The following is a 25,629-nucleotide window of genomic DNA, read 5'->3' on the forward strand; positions in this document are numbered from 1 at the left end:
TAATCTAACGTGATTACTGAAAAACGTGCCTCTAGTGCGAGTTCTGAGTACAATAATGCTAAGCATTTACGATTACAGTTTAAATACGATTATACATATGCAAGTTTTTTTTATACAAACTCGCGCTAAAGGTAAACTTGGCACTATAGTACACTAGGACGGTGAAAATCTAATGTTATTATAGAAAATATATAATATAGTTTGATTGGTGTTCTATGCTTAGTTTATATTATTTACTAGCGGTCCGCCCCGGCTTCGCCCGTGGTACATATGAAAAATAGATGTTGGCCGATTCTCAGACTTACCCGATATGCACAGAAAATTTCATGAGAATCGGTCCACCCATTTCGGAGGAGTATGCAGACTAACATTGTGACACGAGAATTTTATATATAAGTATTTATAATCTATCAATAAATAATAGAATGGTTTCCGCGCCATACGAGTGACAGTGATAGAGAATCACCAACCGCCTTTGTGCAAGAGAGATAGCACATGTTTACCATCTATAATTTATTAACATTTTGAATAGTCTGTTTTAAAGAAAACGTAGGACCCAGTAAATATTTTAACTTAACAATAATCAACGGCTTTAATGAAATATTTCAAAACAACAAACAAAGCTAAGGCACTGTGATTGAAACAAGTATAAAAATTCGTAAAAACATTAAAAAGGTAACACCGAATATAAATAAAGAAATTGTGCTTACAACGCAATATGTATTATAAATAAATTATATATGTTGGTCCTCTTACCTTTGTGAAAATACATTATTTCACTTGAAGTGTTTAAAATAAATTAACAATTGCAGCAAATTTTAACATTATAGAATATATATACGTGTGCTAGGTTATTTTTATAATTTATACTAATAAATTTGTATATTAAACAAGTATCCGAATAAGTACTTTGCTAGAATATCAAGATATACGTAAGTAAGTGAGGTTTCAGTCTTCCTAACAAAGGAGTCCAGTGTAAGTTTTGACGAGTAACAATATTTCGAATTATTATAATAAGTTCATAAATCCTGGATATATAGAGATATCTAGAAAATATGACGCATATTTGCACTTAATTGAGATATAAAAATTATTTATTATTATTAATTATTAATTACTTATAATAGCGCCAAAACTTACATTGGAACCACAGAAATCGTAAACGACTTCAAAGAATAAACACTGGGTCTTGAAAACTGCCTTCAGTATCTATAAAATAGTTTAATACAGTAACTATCACAATCGGTAATGTAGACTTATTGCAATCATAATATTATAAGGAATGTGATGTCGACATAACGCCTTCACAATCGAGACTATTTCTTGAATAGAGCCGTCACCTCCTCTATCGTCCTGTTCTTCGTTTCGGGTAGTTTGAAATAAGTGAATACATAGAATAAGATCAACAACACCGTGTACGGTAAAAATACGTAGTTACCTAATAGATCAGACATAGGAATGAATGTTAAACCAACGACGAAGTTGGCCAACCAATTGACTAAAGCCCCCACGCTCACAGCCGCGCTCCTCGCACCTTGACCGAACAATTCCGACAAAATCATCCAAGGTATGGAGCTAGGACCAACACCGAAGAAACCGACATATAACAAGGTAAATATTACAGCGAATACGCTCATCGTTTGATTGTTTTCGTACGTGAAAAATGCAATAGTCATGAGCACTGAGAACACTGTCATTCCACCGAGACCGACCAGTTGCAATGTTCTTCTGCCGAGACGGTCCATTAAAGGAATCGATACCAAGGCCATTATAAACAACATGCTGCCGACTCCAATTGATGCTAGACGAGCATCTCCTTCCGAAAGACCAGTCTTTACGAAAATCGATGACGAAAAATATAATACAGCGTTGATTCCTCCCAGTTGCTGAGATAAATGCATCACAATACCAATAATTAAAGGTGTTCTTAATGAATCAATACGAATTAAATCGCCGATTGTAAACTTCTGCTCGTTTTTCATAGCTTGATCCTCGATCTGCATATCTCTGATTTCATCATCAATTTCATCAGTCCCTCTGATGCTTGATAGAATTTTTCTAGATTGTTCCTCATCGCGTTGTGAAAGTAAAAGGTATCGCGGAGTTTCAGGAGCGAAAGGCAACATTATCAGCTGAACAGCTGACGGTATAATAGCTAATCCCAGAAGCCATGGCCAGCCTTCATCGCTACCCAAAATAACGTCAATGCCGAGAATTTGTCCTCCAACCATACCGAATGCTACGGCTAATTGATTAACTGTTCCAAAAGCACCACGCAGTCGTACTGGTGCAATTTCGGAGACATAAGTTGGTGATGCTGTTGTAGCGAATCCACAGTTTATGCCGATGAAAAATCTGCCAATAATGAGCATAGCCAGTGAGGTTGAAGTTTTGCTGAAGCCCATCAGGACAGCACCTATGATGCCGAACGCCGCGTTTACTATCAGGGCGAATTTACGCCCACGCTTATCAGCGATCCAGCTGGCTAGCGGGCATCCGATCATGCCACCAACAGCGAAGATGCTGACGATAACACTGAAGACGACCCCGCTATTGACGTTGTAGTTTTCATTGATAAAGTTCTCTATAAAGGTTCTGGGGGCATTGATGACTCCGGTGTTGAAGCCGAACTGCAACATGCCCAGTACGGCCGCGAACACGGCGTACAGGAGCGGCCCCGTAGTCCCGCCACTCGACATTTTGGCCCGCGATAAGGACTCTGAAATGAACAGAATTCAAGGTTAATATCACGTTAAGATAAAAATGTCAATATTGAGTGGATTTTCGGTGGTCTGCGATAAAAGAAACCGAAATACATTACGTAATTTTGTGGATATTTGTTTGAGATGAAATTTTTACAAGATCACTTGTTTCAAATTAAGGTGAGAACATAGGGAAAATTAGACTATTACCTTATGGTAGGTAATGAGAAAGATTATAATAAAAATATTCATCACTATATTCGCTACATATCTAGTGTGTTTGTAAAACATCCGAGATAGGAATGCATACAAATTATGTATGAAGACCTCATATCATCACTACATAGTATAAAACAAAGTCGCTTTCCCTGTCCCTATGTCCCTATGTCCCTTTGTACGCTTAAATCTTTGAAACTACGCAACGGATTTTGATGCGGTTTTTTTTAATAGATAGAGTGTTTCAAGAGGAAGGTTTATATGTATAATAACATCCATTAAATAGTGGAGAAGTACTGTTATTTATGAGGTTTCTAATGTGATGTCGCAAAAAATTACATTTTGTTCCGCTTACATTGCAAACGCAGGCTGAACCCTACGAGTTTTATCAAAATAATGTACTAAGTATTATACACATTGAAAAGGTCTATAGAAAAGTCCGCGATGGTATATGTCTATCTCTTATGGATAACCCACAATAACTTTTTTTTGTCATTTACTTTTTACGACAAATAATGGCTAATTTTCCATGCGATTTTAACCAATACAGCATTAATCCTTAACCAATTAAATACCTTCAATACATTGTTCATTTAATATAGATCTATATGGCCCTTTACACCGTATGATTTAAGTGAATATTTTCGAAGATATTACAGATTTAAAAATTGCGGGACGTAGCATTTGCGGCGGTACCGGCCGGCCTCCCGGCTATATACCTATTTTATACCCGTGTGCGAAGCCGGAGCGGGCCGCTATGTTTTTATATACAACGTTCACAGTTTTTCTGTAGTTTATTTAGTATTGCAGCATTGCACCCGTGCGAAGCCGGGGCGGGTCGCTAGTACATAATATTTGCAAGTTCATAAGTATTGATCTTTGAAAACGAATTATTCTTCAGAATTTCTAAACATATTCTGGTATATTTTATATGATTCACTTGTATATGAAACAATGTCCCATCAATCACTTATTATCGAAATGTATATATAAAAATACAAAACCTATCTGGTATCATTATGTCAATTATTTGTAATTAATGCTCAATCTTATTTATCAGAAAGTTATGACTCGAGCAATAGTGAGTAGGTATAAACCATTTAACGAGAACGATATTAAACAATATATGTTACCACATGCCTAACACAAAAAAAAACAAATTTATATAAATTATAATAACAATTGAATAAAGCACGGTTTAAATTATTTTCCGGGCCACGTATTCATAGAAATTTTCTCAATTAAAACATTTCACTTACACTGCTCACAACACAACACAATAAAATATTTGAAAAGAATGGTTATATCATATACAATCATCAGTGATAAAATATAGTGATCAATAGTTTGATAACTCGTCTGTAATATAAATGTAGGTATATAGAGAGATAAAATTTGCCTTTTGTTGTTGTATCTCATAATTTTGAATATTTTTTTTAAATACATAGTTTCCTGTTTTTTTTTAACTAAGTATATTAAGGTTGATTAAATAAAATATATAATTTAGAAGTTCCGTGAACAAAAAAATTTATATTAAATTTCTGATACAGTTCCTATGAGAAATATCGAAACGAATGCACTAAGAAGTATCCCAAACATTAATTAAAAGATTGAGAAAAGTTTACTTAAAATACATATAGACCAAATCGCAATCACTTGCTATCACAATATAAGGAATTACAATCGATATTATTATGAAGATATTATGAAATACAAATTTTATTTCATTAGACACGTAATAGATTATTCCGGTTATCATTCAATAAAATAATCATAAGATTTCTAAATCATTAATCAAACCTAATTTGCCGCATATTATAATAAAACTAGAAGATATTAAAATTCCAACGACGACTACGACTTCAAAACCGCCGACGTCTTTTCGAACGTTGGTTAAGAAAAACATCTTAACATTAAATACTTTAAAATACATCCAGTTATAGTCACGTTATTTATAAAAACGAGGTTTTCTGTATCACTTTATTTGCTTGTAAATAAAAAAAAAGACTATTCTGTCACTATAAGTTTTCGAACAATAGCAGTTAAAATATATTATGATGGTCATCAAATAAAACAATACGAAATATTTCATTATAATAACTTCACAATAAAAAATTACAACGTTAGCGAATAAAACCTAAAATTAAATTGTAAATAATTATGAAAATGTTAGTTTTGAAAACTATTGTTGGATGTGAGGAGACACTCTTACTTAATCAATTAACATTATTTTTTTTAAGTTACACCAATCATTCAATCATTTTCAAAGTTTTTGGCTGTATTGCTGTTTTTATAACACGCCCTAGCTACCTTAAAAAACCTTATTATAAGCCTTTAGAAGATGAACAAAGTAACAAGTCACATAGTAAGAACACAGTATTACCATTATATCTTCTTCTTCTTATATATAAAAATGAATCGCAAAATGTGTTGGTAAGCGCATAACTCGAGAACGGCTGAACCGATTTCGATAATTCTTTTTTTATTATATTCCTTGAAGTACGAGGATGGTTCTTATGTAGAGAAAACGTAAACATGTACCACGGGCGAAGCCGGGGCGGACCGCTAGTAGGAAATAATATTGTAATACTGTGGTAAGAATGTGGTAAACATCCGCTCAGGCTTATATTTATCAATGTAAAACGTATCGAATTCTTTAGGCGATTTTTTACAGATATTGTATGACTGTATAAGAATAACTAACTGCGCTTCGCGGTTTCATCCGCGCTCCTGTTGTTCTTAGCGTAATGATATTTTTTTTTTGTGTGGTGTCTCTCAATGCTAGCCAGAGGGGCTTTTTCATTTTAACGCGGACGCGTGGGTGAACTGAGGGTTCACCCTAGTAGCGACATGCGCAAGGGCCCGGGCGTCCCCCCTTGACGGGGATCTCGAACCTCGGCTTGGGCTGTTGCTTGAGTGGAGGAGGCCGGAAGGGCCCTGGACGGACGGGGAAATGATATAGAGTCTACAGCCTTCCTCGATAAATGGGACTCTAACTAAAAATCGGACCAGTAGTTCCTGAGATTAGCGCGTTCAAACAAACAAGGCTCTTCAGCTTTATAATATTAAGTATAGATATAGTATTGTATACATATAATATCATACAATTACGATGAATGCGATTTTACTACGAATCTATAAGTTAGTACATATATTATATTGTTGTCGGTATAAGTAGAACTCTATTATACTTACCGCATTATACTTGAAGACCTTGCCTGACAGGATTGAGGCTATACGATAACCAATATATCACTATATCTATAGTGTAGTAATTTATTAATTGACACTGTTCCCTGTGATATCAAGTATCCAATGTATTATTGTTTCCTTGTGAATGGATGTAAGACAATTACTATTTATTATTTAATACCGACCATGAAAAATATTTCACTATCAACTCTGGGAACAACATGCGAATAGTAATTCACTTTTATGTTAATAATAAAGCATCACATATAAACAATAACTGTAATCTATATCATTGTTTACTGAACCCAAATAGAAATGCAAAATCCCTGAAAATACTTACCACAAGGCTTAAAAATGTGGTACAAACATTGAGGTATTATTATAAAGAGGACACCACGAACAAAATCTGTGCGACAAGCGCGGCGGCGCGGGGTGGCTAGTGAGTCATAACTCATACACTTTGTAGATATTCTACCTCTTATTACTTATAAATTAAAACCAATCAATGTAACAAATAAATATTGTTTATCTTTTTAAAAAATATTAATAAACTTGTCAATACTACAGACTCTATAACTCGTGTTACAAATAGTGTAGTAGCGATGTCCTCTCTAGTACGTAGGACATAGTTACTCAATGGGTACAAATAATATTCGACAAGACCCTTGAAAGTTAACAGAAATAGCCCAGAAACAGCAAACAGAACTCTAGAAACATCTTAACTACTTTCTGTATTTTTTTATGAAAGCATACTAAAATACATTTTTAGTCGCTCACGAATACTCCACGATTTTAACCCTCTTATAAAAATTCAGAAGTTGCAATGCAATGGAAAAATCTAGTTTTCAAAACATTGGATTAACCACATCTTACAAATATAAACAGAATTCATAATGAGTTTTAATCGAGGTATTTACGATACGTGTACTTCAAATAAATATTATGTTATCAGCAGTTGTTTGTAAGTGTGCATTAATGATGCGTTTTGTTTATACATTAAGATACTTGGAGGATATTATACTATCGACTTTGTTCACCCTTCTTAGATGTATATTATTTTAAACTGCATTTTTTGTTTAACTAAGGGCCGATTTTTCAATCCTTGGATAAAACTTATTCGTCGAATAATGTAGGTATAAAACTACCATTTTAAAAACGTATTCTAATTGCCCGTATTTGACAGTTTACGTGACATTTTAATATTATCGTGTAATACTTTATTGGACGGATAAGTTTTAACCAAGCATTGAAAAATCGGCCCTTAATGTTTCTGCAAGAAATTACAATTATTAGATTATCAGAGCAAACACGAAATAATCCTGAGAACAAGCTATTTTGCTACCTAATGATATAGGTACTAATAAGCTATTAATCTAATTTTATTGGTATTTTATTGCATAACATAATAATAAATGATGTTAACTGAGTCGTAACAGTAAGTCATACATTATACTCCTACCGAAATTTTAACACAACGCATTATTGTTATCGCTATAATGACTTTCTTAGAGGATGTTAAATGTTTACATATCGCGTTAAGTATTTGGATTAGTAATAAACAAAATATTATAATTGTTAATTTGTATTTTGGTATTTTCCGTAAGCCTTAGCTTAGGTATATAGTAATTATGATCATACGCTTTCGCCTTTCACACAACAACATCATCAAAAGCAAGTTTTCATGCTGGCTTTCTCGAATTATATGTACCTACTTGGACAAAATATACCATGCAATCATGCATTTGTGAATTATTCTACTATTTAAATGACTATTTATCGTTTTGTAGACGTCTACGTAAACCAAGTTAGTTTGAATATTCATACAATTTATAAAATACTAATCGCACAACTAAATGACCTTTAATAAGTTATCCTTATGCATTTAGTAATATTGATTGTATTTCAATAATTCTCCTTTCTTAGAAAGCTTAATATTTTCTCCATTGAAAATAATAAACGCATTTCTTTTTCTTATTACTAAATATGTACTAGTAGTAGCTAAGAACTAGTTATGTACATATCACTACATAGTATAAAAAAAGGTTTTTTTTTAATAGATAGTGATTAAAGAGGAAGGTTTCAGTATATAATTTATTATGTTTTAGACAAAGCGTGCGAAGCCGCGGGCGGAAAGCTAGTTTAGAAATATATGGTACTAGCAAGTTAATACTTAATTCGCAGTCCATAAATAGGACGAAAATCACACGTCAGCATAAAAATGCCATGTGGTTAACCTCTGCATTATGACTCACTAACAAGTCGGTTCTATTTTAAATAGTCACTAAACCCATTCAGTTCATTGCTGTTACTTAACACTTGATGTTAATTACATAAATGCTTTTGATTGTTATCTTGCAAACATTAACATGTATTGAAATCAAGTATTATTCAAGTATTACCTATTTCAATTAACGTTTTTGAAGTGGTAAAGAGGAGTATAGGTAAAATTTAACAGATTAAAGTCTAGTTTCACCGCTGGCTGATAATACCTCTGATAGCTTAGTTGATAACTTTTTTACTATTTCGATATTTGATATTTATTGGCCATTTTAACTGACAAATAAAAGAAAAACAGGACTCATCAAGAACCGGGGCAACCGGCCCTAAACTATAAATATTAACTAAAAAACAAACAAAACATTTAGTAAACATTTAGTAAACATTTAGTTAGTACCTATCATAAATTGCAGTGCTGCATTGAGGGGTGAACTGACCGGTGACCCTGGTGTAGTAAAGTAAGGACTAAGGTAAGGTAAGTAAAGTAAGGTATTATAGTATTTTTCAAGGTTTAAACATCTCGTAAAAACTAAACATTTGAAAACAATATTTATATAGGTACTTAGGTAGTGGAATCCTCCACTGAGGAAAATAATACTAAATACCGACGAAACTTCATAAAAAAGTGAGTAGAACAAGTTAAATTTAGCATTTATGGAGGACTCGGATTCATTATTTTTTATATTGTACCAACGCCTATTAGACCTTAGAAGATAATAATGATGTTATAAGCATAATATTATTTACCAACCATAATATACCTACCTACTTACTCAGAATGTAGTCAAACAAAAAAGGCAAATGAAAATTTGTTTTTACGAAATGATAATTTCTCATTCAAGTAGGTATTTAATTTAGCTCAAACACAAGTAAACATTACAACCGGTATCGTTATAGTAGATAAATAGGTACATGACACAAATACAAAATTTACGCTACGCGGGCGAAGGGAAAGTATTTGCTACTTTATGTAACTGCTAAAACTATTAAGATAGAGTGCCACAAAAACCAGTAAAGATAGTTTTAACTATGATGACACAAATTCGAAAAGCCTTCTGTCCCAAGGTTGCAAATAACAATTGCTGGCGGTAAATTAAGCGCAAATGATTGTATAAACCGGATTTCTTTGATATTTCTCGAACGTGCGCGGAGTTTCTAATTAGGTATATATTATTTATTTATATCAGCAAAGAAATTACTTCTCTCTAAATATGCACAAGTCACAACAAATCAAGATTATTTACATTTCTCTAATCGCAATCAGCCTGGTCATGGACTGTGGTTGCGCAATGTATAAAAGTCAACAAACCTTCAAATAACTCTTAGTTTCTGACACTATTACTGAATTTTCACTAACACTAAAAGAATGTGGACCATAGATAACACCGAAATTCACTTGCGCACAGATAATATAACTTGTTAATTAAAAACAAATGAATAGTACGTTGCGGCCAACGGAGCGAAGCAGACTGGTTTTGTTGACATCGCAAGAACTACTTGATTGCAAATTATATGCCGCGAACTTATTTTTATATCATTATTTTTACATTCAGCGTTAATCTAGTTTCGTGGCGCCTTACGGAAATAAACCTTCACTTAATATGTTTGCTCTATATTTATTTATCGTCCTACTTCTGTAATCTGTATTCAATTTTCATCACTTGTTAGGTTTCGAATGTAGTTTAGTCTCGCCGTCATAAGTAACCAAAATGAATCAATTTGCATGCTGATAGTACAACAAAAGATCTTCTACAACATAAAATTAAAACAAGGACAAAGGAAATTATACAAAATCTAAAGGCGTGAAATTTTCCATCTCTATTCATCACACAAAAATTTCAATGAATTTACATCCAAGATGTTTACACATTTTGTGAAGAATGTTTATCACACGTAATAAAATAACTTTATCCAAAATATTAAATCAAATTTTCAAGACTTTAATCCATTTCATAAAACAAATGTTCGTTCGAAATATGTGACCTATCTGTCCTACTAATATTATAAATGCGAAAGTAACTCGTCTCGTCTCGTCTTAACTACTGAACCAATTTGCGTGAAATTTGGTATAGAGATATTTTGATACCTGAGAAAGGACATAGGATAGGTTTTATCCCGGAAATCCCACGGGAACGGGAACTCTGCGGGTTTTTCTTTGACTGCGCGGGCGATGCCGCGGGTGGAAAGCTTTTTTTTTTTATAGTGGGGAAATCTTCTTAGATACCCCCGGCTCCCGGGGATGGAGCCGTGGTTATGTCGGATTTTCTAAAACCCCACTCTGTTCCATCGCGCTGCTTTGGACGGAACTGCGGGAACGGTTACGACTCTACCGCGTGTTCCGCCCAGCAGATGCCCGTTTCCAGGCCCACCACTAGAACCCCCCTCGCTGGCGGCTGCTGGAACGAAGGCTTACGCCACCAACGCGCAGACAATGGATCTTTCCCCGCTCCATCATCCGCGTTCCCCCGAACCCCCGACCCCATCACCGTCAGGCCGGAGGGTGCACGCCGGAAGGCCCTCCGATGTGTGAAATACACGTCGGGGGACCCTCCGGCGCACTTTTATAAAGATTACCTCGCAGCCCCCACCTCACCAGAGGTGGCGGCCTTCGGTCCGGCCCCACGGACCGGATTACGAGTTGGCAGACGGCCGTTTTACAGCGGCCGCCGCCCCACACCTCTCTGCAGGAGTCTCCGCGCGTCATCACAATGGACCGTTGGGGGGACGGGTGGAAAGATAGTCCAATATAAAACAAACCTGAGCAAACATCCACAATACTCGTTACAAATAGCATTAAAAGATCTGCAAACAATTCTCACTATGTTGCGAAATAAAATCGGTGTCGTGAAAATCAACAATAAAAACCTGACCTTTCCAAGAGCCTCTATACCCTTTTTTTTTTTTTTTTTTTAACGTTGGGAAATGCATTTACGCATCCCCCTTGGCAGTTTTGCTGTCCAAGGGGGTATGTGGGACTCGCACGAAGCCATACCCACTAAAACCCAACGGTGGCCGTCTTTCGTCCTGAGCGGCGGGGGTTAACAGCCAGGAAGAGCCTCTATACCCTCCGATAAAGATGTTGATAAAAATAAAATAAATTCGCTTTTAAGAGGTACAATAAGAATTGTACCTTAAATGGTATCTGGATAGGAAAGAATTTTAAGTAACTTTGTATTTAAACATATTTTGCTTCAACCGATTGATCCTTTTGATCCATTGTTGTTGGTAGTTTCAAAACGCATCTTTTGTAAACAACGTAATAAATTAGGTCTTAGGACAATCGATTTTTTAAATTCGTTTATAGTAAAATATATAATGATACTGCTGTCAGGAAATTTAACATATTCAGCAAAAACTGGTGGCTTGGCCAGATTTACTGACAACATTTGTTAAAAACATCACTAATATTATAGTTCCGCATTTCACACATAAAGCAACTAACCTATTGTAAGTACATCAACGTTAAGGTAAATAGAAATAATCAATAGGGGAGACCGAGGGGTTTTGAAACAAAGGTGAGTTGAAACAGTCCCGATTTCTCGGAACCTAAAACTGTTAGCGATCTGGCAACGTCTTTTTTAACCAACTCCCTCCACCAGCTATCGCGTCAGTTCACGCCGGTGGCGTCATTTGTGCAGTTGTGTAGTTCTGAATGACATGTGCCGAAAATCGCAAAAAGTAAGTATTTCATGATTTTTTACGATGCTCGTACTTTAATATTGGTTTTGTTTTTTGGGTTGAGTTATATATGTTTTAAAAACTTATTATCTATAGATTCTTGAAATATACTTGGTAAATTTGATTTCTGTGTATTTACTGCTTTATCGTGATTTGAGTAAAAATTGGGAGGTTTTTTCTCACCGAGGTGATTTGAAACAGACTGTTTCAACTCTCCTTGTTTTCAATTTAATATCTGAGTATAGCTAAAAAGTACGAAGATTATAGGATTTGATTATTGATTTAATGTGTTTATTTGTTTAAGCATGCCTATTGGAGGAACTAAAGCAAGAAAAAGATCAAAACCAGGCTGTAAAACTAAAAAGGTTAAGGTTGTCAAGAAAAATAGGAATCCTGCTGCATTTGCTGTATGAAATCATATTCAAATAACAGATCCAAAGAAAAGTGGGCTCAATGTCTGAAATGCCAATTGTGGGCTCGGGCTCATGAAGCTTGTGCTGGTGGAGAACTTTGTTTTTGAAATTTTTTAAATTATTGTTACTTAAATAGTTTATAGTAGGTACTGATTGTAATACTTAAAAAACGACTGATTATTAACTATTTTATGTCAAAGATTTATGGTACGGGAGCCAGGTCCAAATTTGGTTCATTATCTCCTCTCAAGAGATAATTCGTCAGACGCATCAGAGTATAGTATTATAAAGCCTCGTGAACGTCAGCTGGCGCTCGGTTGGGGGGGTGAGCGGTTGTAGCCTCCCACGCACGTAGGAAAAAAAATACATTCATTCATTTCCTCTCAGCTAAAAATTTGTCAAATTGTAGCTAACCCAATATCTCAACGAAAAAAAATAATCAGCTGGTTACAACATGGTGTATTATACGTCAGCTGGTGTCTCAATATTATCAACTGCATTTAAAAATAACTATCATATCATCAAATTCACATAACTACCTAAAACTGTAACAAATATGAAATAACCCACTAAAAACATTAGTTAACTATAATTACATATTTAAAAAATAATAGTAAAATACATAATTAATAAAGTTATTATCTTTTACGGGGACTTATGTTGATGGAATTCCACGTATCTCGATGATTTTGTTAATGTGTAATTCTATTCGAGACACCAGCTGACGTATAATACACCATGTTGTAACCAGCTGATTATTTTTTTTCGTTGAGATATTGGGTTAGCTACAATTTGACAAATTTTTAGCTGAGAGGAAATGAATGAATGTATTTTTTTTGCCTACGTGCGTGGGAGGCTACAACCGCTCTTCCCCCCAACCGAGCTCCAGCTGACGTTCACGAGGCTTCATAATACTATACTTTGATGCATTTTACTAATTACCACTTGAGAGGAACTTGGTCATAAAATCTGTTCCTGGCTCCCGTACTATTAGTTTTATGAAAATGTAAAATATTTTGTTGATTTGACTGATTATAAATTGATGTTACGCATGTTAATTTTTATTAATTTAAGTGTTTATTATTTGTATTATACCTACTTGACTGATATGTCATTAAAATATTACTTATAAAGGTCGTTGATCACTTGAAAATATAAGTTTTAATTAAAACCTTTGAATCAAATCAACATTTTTATTTTGCAGCTCCTCTTACTCCCCAGAATCATAATGTTTCAACTCTCCTCGACCTCTGTTTCATCTTACCTCGGTATGAGGGGAATTGAAACAAGTTGACTTGTTGCGATTAAGTCAATTTTTCACCATCATTTTTAACGCTTACCGTTTATTTATGCTAACCATTCGCAAGTGTATAGAATAACCTATCGATTGGTACCAGTATTATAAGATTTCTGATAATAGTATGAGTTATATTAAACAAAACGTGAAAATTGTTTCAACTCCCCTCGGTCTCCCCTACTTATTTGAATCTCGACCTGTACCTTGGATTTTCCGGAATAACGACCTTGAGTAACCTCATACGACTTGGCCAGTGTGAAAAACTTAAACAATAGCTTATTTTGACAAAACAAATAAAACGCTTTGATAAATAATTCTCTTTAGATATTTTTATCAACTGAAACAATTCATGGAGTGTAAAATGTTTGAACATAATTTATTATTTACTTAGTCATTCACCCAAAGACTTTATATTTATGTTTGAGTCTAAGGGTCTATTTAATTTGACTATCTCATCATATAAAAAATTATCATCATCAGTACACACAACAAGCCATTTTTTAATAAAAAAAAAAAAATAGTTTTATCGAAAGCAATATTATGAACGGGAAAATTTTTACTTTTTGTTTTAATGTTACGATTTAAGCCGATTACGATATTTAAACCAATCTGAACAATTCTTGAACCACTAGAAATTGTGGAGTATTTTTTTTTATCCCGGTCCAGCCGGGTTCCATTGGTGCATGGCTTAGATAACTCGAATAATAGACAGCTTCAGCTGTCTGTATGCGCTTGAATAATGATAATTGATTACAAACTAGACAACAAAAATGATTGCTAAAATGTTATCTAGACTTCAGAATCTGGTTGTCCTAAAACAAGGCCTATTTCCAGCCATATGTTTATTACGTTCTGAATAAAACTTATGTTCATAACTTGCCGGCAAGATGGCGCCAATGTTATTTGACACCAACTTAAATAGAGGTGTGGGCGCGTGACTAGAAAAGATTACAAATTACTGTCCTGGACATAATATTTTTTATTACGCCTTTTTAATAAATGTACATACTTATACATACACAAGTTATGCTACATGCAAGGTAGGATCTTGTCAATTTTTTTTTTATTTGAATGAGCTTTTATGGTTATGAGTATGATTTTTTTCTCATATGAAACAAAAACTACATTTGTTTTTATTATGTTCAAAGTAAAAAAAATATTTCGAAACATTGCGAAACATGTTAGTGGTATAGGTATAATGAAGTTCTTTGTGATAGTAATTTTTTGACCATTTTGACCATGTGATAATATTTTTTTAGTGAAATAAGCACTAAATCTGAACTGTTGATTTTTTGTTTACATAGACGAAATTGGCTAACTATTAATTAATGATTTATTTATAGACTCATTTACCACGTCAATGTAGAACATCATTTAGATGCAATTTAAATAATAAGAAAACCAAGTCAAGGGTACGTTACAAAATTTTCGGCTCAGGGGGGTAACCGGCACCTTTAGAATAACAGTCTTATTATGGGTACGTTTTGTTGCGTTCACAAAATAATCTTACTTTTTTGGCACCGGGACCTTCTAAAACATATGAAAACTAATTGCAACAAGACTGTTTCGAGCGGTTTCGAGACGTCAATCGAAAAATTGGAACCGGCACGCTCTCTTTGACATTTAGCATTCTTGTTATAATGTCAATAATGACAGTTTTAAGCAATTTTAGTGAAGTTGTAAATATGGAACTTTTATAACATTATTTTGAATATTATTAAAAGAATACACATCAAATTTAAGTGAAACGTATGTAGTTGGAAATCTATTTAATAAATGAAGCTTTTAAAGAAGATAATACATTTATTATATAAAAAATGCAAAATTAACATAACTACATCGGGTTGTTCCAAGAAAAGGCTTCAAACCTTTTGATTTAAGAAGAATCGTGTAAATAATTTATTATTGCGAAGTGCGCAATCATCACGAGTCCCTATGAGATATGGGGGCATCATATGAACAATTTGAAAATACAATATAACCTACAGATTTATCTGTGTAAGTACCATATAATGTAAGTACCATACCCAATGCAAATCTATTTAAAAATACGTCTGTATAAGTACACATTCTCCACTTGTTATTTCTCTGTATAATAAAATGCAACTCTACTTATTCCCTAAACATAAATTTTATCTAATACTTAATGTAAATCTATAAAAGATTGTTTATTATTTCTTCTTGATTCAATATATTTTATCATGTTATATTATTTATATAATAAAACACTTAAAAGTAAATCTACACTCAAATGCACTACCCATATTATACTTATGTTAGGGATCTCATTTAATTTTGAGGAATAAAACCATTATTTATTTCCAGATTCTACAATCAATTCCGAGCACTAGGAATAAGATTACCCAGAGTAACCACATGGAAGCATTGATAGTATTCAAGAAGCCATAGTGCCAGCGCAACATGAATATATTTTTTTCAATAGGAAGCAATATCATACTTTAAATGTTTAAGTGCAATAAAAAACATTTATAAATCCAAAATCTTTATTTAGTCCTTTTTATTTATTTATTGACAAATCATTTGCTCCTTTACTTCTCTTGATATCATTTATATAAAAAAAAGTGATAAAACATGGAAGTATTCGAAATTAGATTCAATTCTATTTAGCTTAAATATTTATTAAAAACAATTAGGTAAATTTATATAACTCAAATCCAAATTTGTAAGTAAATAGCATATTAAAAACACCCTTGATTAAAAAAAATAAGTTTTATTTATAGTAAGTACCAACCTTTAAAACTTAAAATGCAATAAACTAAAACTTTATATTTACATCACAATGAATAATTCCTACACTAATAGATTAATGGTATTTATATTTTTATTTTAAATTTAAATCAATTATTGTATTTGCATAATATAGAGTAGATAAATAATTCAAAAACTTGCAGTACTTATGTATACTTTTAATTTCATTTTTATTAAACTTAAAATGAAAACAATGTAGGTACTATATTAAGGTACAATTAAATTTTTACATTTTCTTTGAATATTTTAAGTGTAGACATGGTGGCGCCTCCCCCAACTTGAAGTTCTCACTACCACATGATCATCTCCCAAGCCGGTACTTCCTTGTTCAATGTTTGGGCAAGCCGGCAATCAACACAACTGTGAAAGATAAATTGGATTTAAACTGATTCTTTGTTGCTTTAAAATTTAATAAGTACATTTAATATGTTTACTTTTATTATTAAAGGGCTTGTCATGGTGTATGTAATTTAAGATGTTTTTTTAAACAATGTCGGTATAGTTTGTTAAATAATAAATACTTTATTTGTTAATCATTTTTCAAGTATTTTAACATTTTAGTTGTTTATCTTGCAATTCTTAATATCGTATTAAAAAAAAAGTTAAATGTGTAGGTGTGTAATTCCTTACAAAACTGTTAATATAAGTAGCTTCTAACCAAACATAGATAGGTTTGCTTATAAATTAATATAAATATTTACTTTTGACCAGCTGCTCTAGTTTTTGTGAACTCCCAAATCATTTGCACTTAAACTTTCAGCAGAGAATTCTATCAACTTTGTCTCATCATAACTTTTACCTCGTTGGGAGTTATTCATGTACCTATCTTTGTCTTTGTAATTTCGGGGTCAGGGAGCTTCGCGCACTCTGCACAATGTTCTGCTGTAAGTTAAATAAAAATTACTTCAATTAAGTAACAATAATCAAAACAGACGAAATCATGCAAAAACCAAAACTTTATTCGTAAAAATATATCTCTGTAGTCTGTTATCATAAATCGTCCTTACTCGTACTTTATCTTACCTTGCTATTTCAATATTGCTTTTTCGCACTTTCTCATTTATCCAGAGATGAGATTCACATATTTAAGTTTAAGTTTATCTGAAATTTTAGATAATAATATGAATTATGAGGACAGTGACATGACATTTTGATTTTTGACGTTTAATGTTCGATACAAATCATTACGACTTGGCCTAATAGCGGCAGTACACATGGGGCCAAGGCGTTGGGCCAACGTGTAGGGAAAAAATGAAGGATATCAAGATTCCTGTTCACACATTGGCGTACTGATCATTCTGCATTGGCGCTTCAAAGATGGACGTCATATGGACGTAGTCCGTAGAACTTAGAAGTTCTTGCAGCAGCGGCAATTTATGTATACAGTGCGTTTAATTATTACGTACATGTGCACCAATAACAATGAGTGTACTCTGCCGTCTGCGATGATACCATTTTCCAATCTCTATTAATTTCCTTTTTTTATTTCTGTATAAATAAAACATTATTAAAAAATATGTTTAGATTTTTTCAAATGTTTAAAATGTGTACATTTTACATTTAATTTAATTTTAACTACCTATAAAACGAAACTTTAAAGATTACGGACGGATGTATTGATTGGTGATATTTGATAATATTATTTATGTAATAAAGCACAATTTAATCAATATCATGCTCATTGTATATTGTTATTTAACTTATAAGCACAAGTAACTGTTTCATACTATTTTACTCATTTTAAAAATATATTCATTTTTTATCGCAAATGTATGAAAGTGAGTTATGAATAACATCTAGAATAATATAATAAATAGAAAATAAAACATCTAATTTATTGAGTCATATGGTTTTTATTTTTGTGTAGTTCATGCCGTGGATTCCAAATTATTCCTTCATGTCGATACAATTATATTAATTGTAAAACCTCATTGCTTGTTCACATCGGCGCCGCCATCGCTATCGGAACATGGAAACGTAAATTTCATTGACGCGCAACGATACTGTCTCCGCTGACGAGTAACAACAAACTGAACAAGACACCAACGTGTGAACGCTGTTTGCGGAGCGCGCCAAGATCCTTTGAAGTGTGTACAAAAAACCGACAACATTCGGATGGCCTGCCAATATTGGCGCCAACTAGGCTAATGAAGCCAACATACCGCCAAGTAGCTCTCTACACGTTGGCCCAACCCGTTGGCCCAACACGTTGGGCCCATGTGTACTGCCACCATAAAAGCCTCGTAGCCAAGCCATTAATCTTAAAAAAAATAGACAAAACTTCGGAATTCATTCGCTCTTTGGACATTGTAGGCAATCGTATAGTAATCATGTTGAAAAGGCTCCCGGTAGCAAAATAAAGTAAGATTATTTTGTGAACTCAACAAAACAAGGTTGTTATTATAAAAATGGCGGTGATTGAAAATTAAACGTCAAAAATCCAAATGTCATAATCACTGTCCTCGTATTATTATCTAAAATTTGGATAAATCAAATTGAAAAATTGCGAAAGATAAGTAAGCATTAAAGAATGCATGAAAGAGGCATGAAAGAGCAATTGAAATAGCAAGGTAAGATAATATACGAGTAATAAATATATCTAAAACATTGGACGATTTATGATAACACAGATATATTTTTACGAATAAAGTTTTGGTTTTTGCATGATTTCGTCTGTTTTGATTATTGTTACTTAATTGAAGTAATTTTTATTTAACTTACAGCAGAACATTGTGCAGAGTGCGCGAAGCTCCCTGACCCCGAAATTACAAAGACAAAGATAGGTACATGAATAACTCCCAACGAGGTAAAAGTTATGATGAGACAAAGTTGATAGAATTCTCTGCTGAAAGTTTAAGTGCAAATGATTTGGGAGTTCACAAAAACTAGAGCAGCTGGTCAAAAGTAAATATTTATATTAATTTATAAGCAAACCTATCTATGTTTGGTTAGAAGCTACTTATATTAAAAGTTTTCTAAGGCATTGTACCTACACATTTAAGTTATTTTTAATACAATATTAAGAATTGCAAGATAAACAACTAAAACGTTGAAATACTTGAAAAATTATTAACAAATAAGGTATTTAACAAACCATACCGACATTGTTTAAAAAACTTCTTTTTAGACGTTTACATACACCATGACAAGCCCTTTAATAATAAAAGTAAACATATTAAATGTACTTATTAAATTTTAAAGCAACAAAGAATCAGTTTAAGTCCAATTTATCTTTCACAGTTGTGTTGATTGCCGGCTTGCCCAAACATTGAACAAGGAAGTAACGGTTTGGGAGATGATCATGTGGTAGTGAGAACTTCAAGTTGGGGGAGGCGCCACCATGTCTACACTTAAAATATTCATATTTGTATCATACATCTGAAAATGTAAAAATTTAATTGTACCTTAATATAGTAGGTACCTACATTGTTTTCATTTTAAGTTTAATAAAAATGAAATTAAAAGTATACGTATAAGTACTGCAAGTTTTTGAATTATTTATCTACTCTTTATTATGCAAATACAATAATTGATTTAAATTTAAAATAAAAATATAAATACCATTAATCTATTAGTGTAGGAATTATTCATTGTGATGTAAATATAAAGTTTTTGTTTATTGCATTTTAAGTTTTAAAGGCTGGTACTTTAAATAAAACTTAATTTTTTTTAATCAAGGGTGTTTTTAATATGCTATTTACTTACAAATTTGGATTTGAGTTATATATATATCTACCTAATTGTTTTTAATAAATATTTAAGCTAAATAGAATTGAATCTAATTTCGAATACTTCCATGTTTTATCACTTTTTTTATATAAATGATATCAAGAGAAGTAAAGGAGCAAATGATTTGTCAATAAATAAATAAAAAGGACTAAATAAAGATTTTGGATTTATAAATGTTTTTTATTGCACTTAAACATTTAAAGTATGATATTGTTTCCTATTGAAAAAAATATATTCATGTTGCGCTGGCACTATGGCTTCTTGAATAACTACTATCAATGCTTCCATGAGGTTACTCTGGGTAATCTTATTCCTAGTGCTCGGAATTGATTGTAGAATCTGGAAATAAATAATGGTTTTATTTCTCAAAATTAAATGAGATCCTTAACAACAGATTACATAAGTATAATATGGGTAATGTATTTGAGTGTAGATTTACTTTTATAGTCTTATATTCTATATAGGTAAATAATAACATGATAAAATATATTGAATCATGAAGAAATAATAAACAATCTTTTATAGATTTACATTAAGTATTAGATAAAATTTATGTTTAGGGAATAAGTAGAGTTGCATTTTATTATACAGAGAAATAACAAGTGGAGAATGTGTACTTATACAGACGTATTTTTAAATAGATTTGCATTGGGTATGGTACTTACATTATATGGTACTTACACAGATAAATCTGTAGGTTATATTGTATTTTCAAATTGTTCATATGATGCCCCCATATCTCATAGGGACTCGTGATGATTACGCACTTGTTTACTATTTAGGTGTAAGACGAAAAGGTTTGAAGCCGTTTGAAGCCTTTTCTTCGAACAAGCCGATGTAAAGTTCTATTATTATCTGATAAGTGATAACTGTCAAATTGTCAAATAGATCGCAGTTCGCACCGGTCCCAATAATTGAGTGAACTATTACGAGTGACGTCATCAAAATTGCTAGAAAAACAAAATCAGTTTAACGCTGCAACAAGCTTCCGTTAAGGGTGTCACGGTACGAAAAGACATAGTAATGTTATAATAAGCTTGCTATAAGAGATGCCGGTTACCCCCCAGGTCACAATTATATGGAACGGTATAAAGGAATACTAGCTGTGTGACGCGGTTTCACAAGTGAGAAAACATATGTTCAAAAACTTTAATCAGCTATTTCAGCACTTTAAGAAGAAGAATAGATAGTGTGTTTCTAGTATTTGATTACAAAGAAAAAGGCAATATCCTTCATCGTCTTTTCATTCCCATCTAAATCGGTACTGGGGTTTAGCATTTTTTGAGTAGAGATGTAGAGATTATTACATACAAAACATTTGAATTTGGCTTCGAGTAGGTATATAGAAAAAAATGTGTTCATAATTGTTAATACATATACGATTTAAGTGATATTTAATCACTGGTTAAAAAATAACCAAGATTCTAACACTCGAACACTCTTTATTAATAACTCAGGCCCCGGAATCACAGACACAATAGAAAATCTATTGTGTCATGGACCGATCGGGCCGTTCGGGGCTCAATGGGTTAAAAAATCATAGTGGCTATATGTTCAAAAGGAAATCTTATTTTATTTTAAACCTTGCAATAAGCGAAGAAGGCAGGGAAGCGAATTCAATAAATTCCAATGATATCTGCCCTCTACGCTTGCAATGCGAAAGCTCATCCATTATTGCGGGAAGAATTTAATTTCTTCTCCTTTGAAAAGCTGAATTATTCCACTCGTATTCTGTTACAATTGTTTTGATATCAGCAGGATTGTTTTTATATCAAAACAAGTAAAGCTTTTACATGCAAATATAACATGCTAAGCTCTAATTACCCATATGGCAGTCGGAAGTGCTAACACGTGGAGTGAAATTTAAAATATTTCGCTCCAACGTTAAGAGTGTCCTCTTATATGGGAGTGAAACGTGGAGAGTCCTGAGTCACCAAAGATATCTCGCAGAAAATTCAGGTCTTTGTCAACCGCTGCCTCCGACAAATTCTGAGAATTCACTGGCCTGAAAAGATCTCCAATGACCAAATATTGGAACGCTGCCACGAGACACCGATTTTCCGCCAAATCTTACGCCGTAAATGACATGGATTGGCCACACTCTTACAAGGGACACCTTACATTTACCCAGGCCTTAGGACCTTAAGTCAAGTAAGTCAAGCTCTAATTAAAAAAAAAAAACTTACACGTGATAGTTTTAATTAACATCATCAAGGTATCGTGCAAAAATACTAAGGAGGTTAAAAAGATACAGTTAAAGAGCAATACAAATCAGGATGACACCACGGCACTAAACTGGTTCAATTTAGGTATTATTCGTCCTAAGTCGTGAACATAAGCTAATTGTCTATAATTAAGGCAACACAATAACACAAGTATATAACAACTAACACGCTTGTTAACACGTGGTCTGAAGACTATTAGAGCAAATGTATCGATATTTTACTATTTATGGGAAATTATTGAATGAAAATTAAACAAAAATATTTGCCAATCAGAATATTTCGGCGATCATACTTAATTTCTATCACCTTTTTACGTATTTTACTTATGGAAAGTAAACTAGAAATTGACAAAAGCAATTAAGATTAAAAAAAAACATTTAAAATTTAAATTTAATTATTTTTAACACGAATAAATTAGGTCACTTGTCTAAGGATCGCAGAAAATAATATCAGCGTGTTTTTTTTTTAGATTTTAAAACCATAAAATTATTCATTTGAGAGAGTCTGAAAAATTGAGTCACGCTCGCATCCAGTTATCATTTTGTTTCCAACCAAAGATAGTTGCCCTTGTTTAGTGGAATACAATTTTTTTTAATTACCTACTTAATTTTTCCTCGTTTCAGTGAGAGAAAAACGGCCATTTGTTTAGTTTTTACGTCATTGGTGATACGACTTGTTTGTGAACTTGTAAGCCGTAAATAAATAAACAAGTGCATACTATGGACGCAGCTCAAGACCTACAACCAACCCCCCTAGACAAGTGGCTTTCTATTAGCGTAAAGTTGAATAGAATAGATTATGAATGTATGAGATTGACGTAATCAATCGTCGTCGTCGTCGTAATCAAACGTCAATCTCATACATTCATAATCTATTCTATTCAACTTTACGCTAATAGAAAGCCTCTTGTCTAGGGGGGCTGACCTATAAACTATAAATCTCTATAAAATCTCAAGTAGGTATCTAATGGAAAAAATATTATTTCGAAAAACTATTGTGTGCAAATATTGCGAGGAAATCTGTACTTAGAAAAAAACAATTCCACTTTTCTGCATAATCATTGTTATAACTGTAAACGATACATGTGTGTGCATTTATTGTAATTTAATTGGTTTTGACCTTGAGTTTAATGGCGGGAAAACCTTTGTTACTCGATAATTTAAAATTGCGTTTAAATATGGTACTAATTTTATCAATTGATAGACATTGCCGGGTCCAGACTGGTGAAACGTAACATGCAATGTAACATGCAATGAAAGAATTCACCGTCCACATTGCTGCAATGTATCATGAAAGGTAACACACTTTGTAACAATTTCTCATAGTTTGGACGTCTTGCGCGCGCGAATTGTGCATTACACGCGCATGCTACGAGCATTACAAGCCGCGCGCGGAGCGATCCGAAATTTGTCGGTTTTTCGACGAACACAAAGGGGCAAGGAACACGACTACGGGAGGTTCGTAGTGAATGCGCGTTATGAGCGCGCTATGCGTCCACACCAGCAGCGAACATGCAATGAAAGGCAGAATGTTACATTGCATGTTACGTTTCACCAGTCTGGACCCGGCATGACATATTGTAATTATTGTAACTCGTCGTTCCATCTTCAAAATTTGAATTCGAAAACATGTTTGAATTTAAAAAAGGCTAAAATAAATCACAGATAAAATAAAAACTTATGGAAACTAATGTAATGGCTTTGTTATCTGACATTTTGATTTCACGAAATCAAATACATAAGTAGGTAGGAATATACTCTTATTTATAATGAGCCATTCATTTAGTAGAATATTTGAATGGATCGTCTGATTGTAGGTCATCAGATTATTTTCGGCGCCAAATGTGGAAATATTTTTGTGCCAAAAAATTATTTGTTTTTGTTACATTATAAATAATAATACGAATAAAGTGGAGTTTGCACTTCTATCGTGCGTGCATTTATTACCTACATAGGTTATTATACGTACCTATTAGTTTGGTACTTATTTATTTATAATTCAGTAACTACCTAGGTACTATTTTAGAAATAAACTTTAAGTTAGCTTTCAGTTAGCTTACTAGGTGTTGGTTTTTTAAAGTTGCCAATCATGGCACAAATGGTTCGACGATTTTTTTTTATAACATTCACAGAAGACCAAAATCGTGTGACATATTATGGTAAAAATCAGATTGATTGAATTGAAATTTGAATACGCATTTATGCCGCTTGTCAATGTATGTTTATTCAAATATGAAAGTATGTAGTCATTCAGGTATTATAAAATAAATCGATGTTTTTACTGTTTTACACGCAAAAGCGCCATTCGATGACCTCGTGCTGTGGGTCTAATAAACAAAATTTCACCAAAACAAGAATCACAAACCTCGCGCACGAAGAAGTGACGACCTATTCTCAGTGTCGTACTGCATTGTCACTTTTTATTTGATATTTCACTTTAACGTTTAAACGTTTAGGTTCTATTATAGAAATCATTGACCAAGCACCAGCAGTGACTAAGGTCTCGTCTTTATTAAACGAGCATGCTCTGCTATGTGAAACGTAATGAATTTTATTGAACCGTTTGGCGAATCGATTTTATGCCTTGCCGAATGTAAATAGTAAATAAAAAATTATATTATGCCTATTTTAATATACTCGCGGACGATATATCGCGGCGGAGAGTGAAACTAAACTAATCGAAATTAAAAACCAGACACTTAATGTGTTTTGGAAATAATAAAATGTACATTAAATTATCATTATCGTTTTGCATATTTCAGTGGTTTTATAATGTAGGTAAACGCTAGTTATTGCATAAAATAAATTTAAACATTAACATACCAACCTTATTTTTGATAAATAATTTGTACACACACAAATTCACTAATGTTTTATTTGTTAATCATCATTTTACATTAATTAATACAAATATTTACAAATTTAAATTTGTTAAAACTCGATCTTTAATCAATTTCAAATTTCGAACAAATACACCCAATTTACACCACAGCTCACGAATTAAAATGACAAGTGACATTTGACAATTGACATTACACCGCTTTCCGGTTTGTTGTTTATAATATTTGCCGAAAAATATGCGGCAAAGGTTTTGTGACAGACAGTCAGAATATCGATAAAGAAATAATTATT

The 25,629-nt window shown here is 32.9% G+C and overlaps 1 protein-coding gene and 1 long non-coding RNA gene across 5 annotated transcripts; both read right to left on the minus strand.

The window, feature by feature from the left end:
- Window positions 1-403: 403 nt before the first annotated feature.
- On the minus strand, window positions 404-25,504 carry LOC149488592 (glucose transporter type 1-like). Of its 4 annotated transcripts, none has more exons than XM_089695730.1 (2): window positions 25,325-25,504; window positions 404-2,719 (listed from the first exon to the last, which is right to left on the minus strand). In XM_089695730.1, exon 2 carries the CDS (start codon window positions 2,697-2,699, stop codon window positions 1,317-1,319), a length of 1,383 nt encoding a protein of 460 aa, XP_089551856.1. In that variant the 5' UTR covers window positions 2,700-2,719; window positions 25,325-25,504; the 3' UTR covers window positions 404-1,316. The 4 variants fall into 4 exon arrangements, with proteins under 4 accessions (XP_089551856.1, XP_089551855.1, XP_089551858.1 ...); XM_089695729.1 differs by lacking the exon at window positions 25,325-25,504 and adding an exon at window positions 24,863-25,155; XM_089695732.1 differs by lacking the exon at window positions 25,325-25,504 and adding an exon at window positions 9,697-9,885.
- On the minus strand, window positions 16,688-18,832 carry LOC149488593 (uncharacterized). The gene is made up of 4 exons (XR_016315666.1): window positions 18,776-18,832; window positions 17,568-17,734; window positions 17,246-17,426; window positions 16,688-16,904 (listed from the first exon to the last, which is right to left on the minus strand). It is a non-coding gene; the product is annotated as an uncharacterized LOC149488593 (long non-coding RNA).
- Window positions 25,505-25,629: the final 125 nt, after the last annotated feature.

The sequence above is a fragment of the Colias philodice genome, chromosome 5, assembly GCF_061535455.1.
Source record: "Colias philodice isolate Cphi_HAF_F1 chromosome 5, ilColPhil1 Martin Lab GWU primary, whole genome shotgun sequence".
Classification (NCBI taxonomy): domain Eukaryota; kingdom Metazoa; phylum Arthropoda; class Insecta; order Lepidoptera; family Pieridae; genus Colias; species Colias philodice.

What these genes read in the sequence shown, in the direction of transcription:
- LOC149488592 (XM_089695729.1), bottom strand. Translation starts at nt 24,908, where the DNA reads ATGCAGTACGACACTGAGAATAGGTCGTCACTTCTTCGTGCGCGAG. An exon ending in GTCACTTCTTCGTGCGCGAG is followed by an intron (nt 2,720 to 24,862) that starts GTTTGTGATTCT and finishes TGTTCATTTCAG; the next exon opens with AGTCCTTATCGCGGGCCAAA.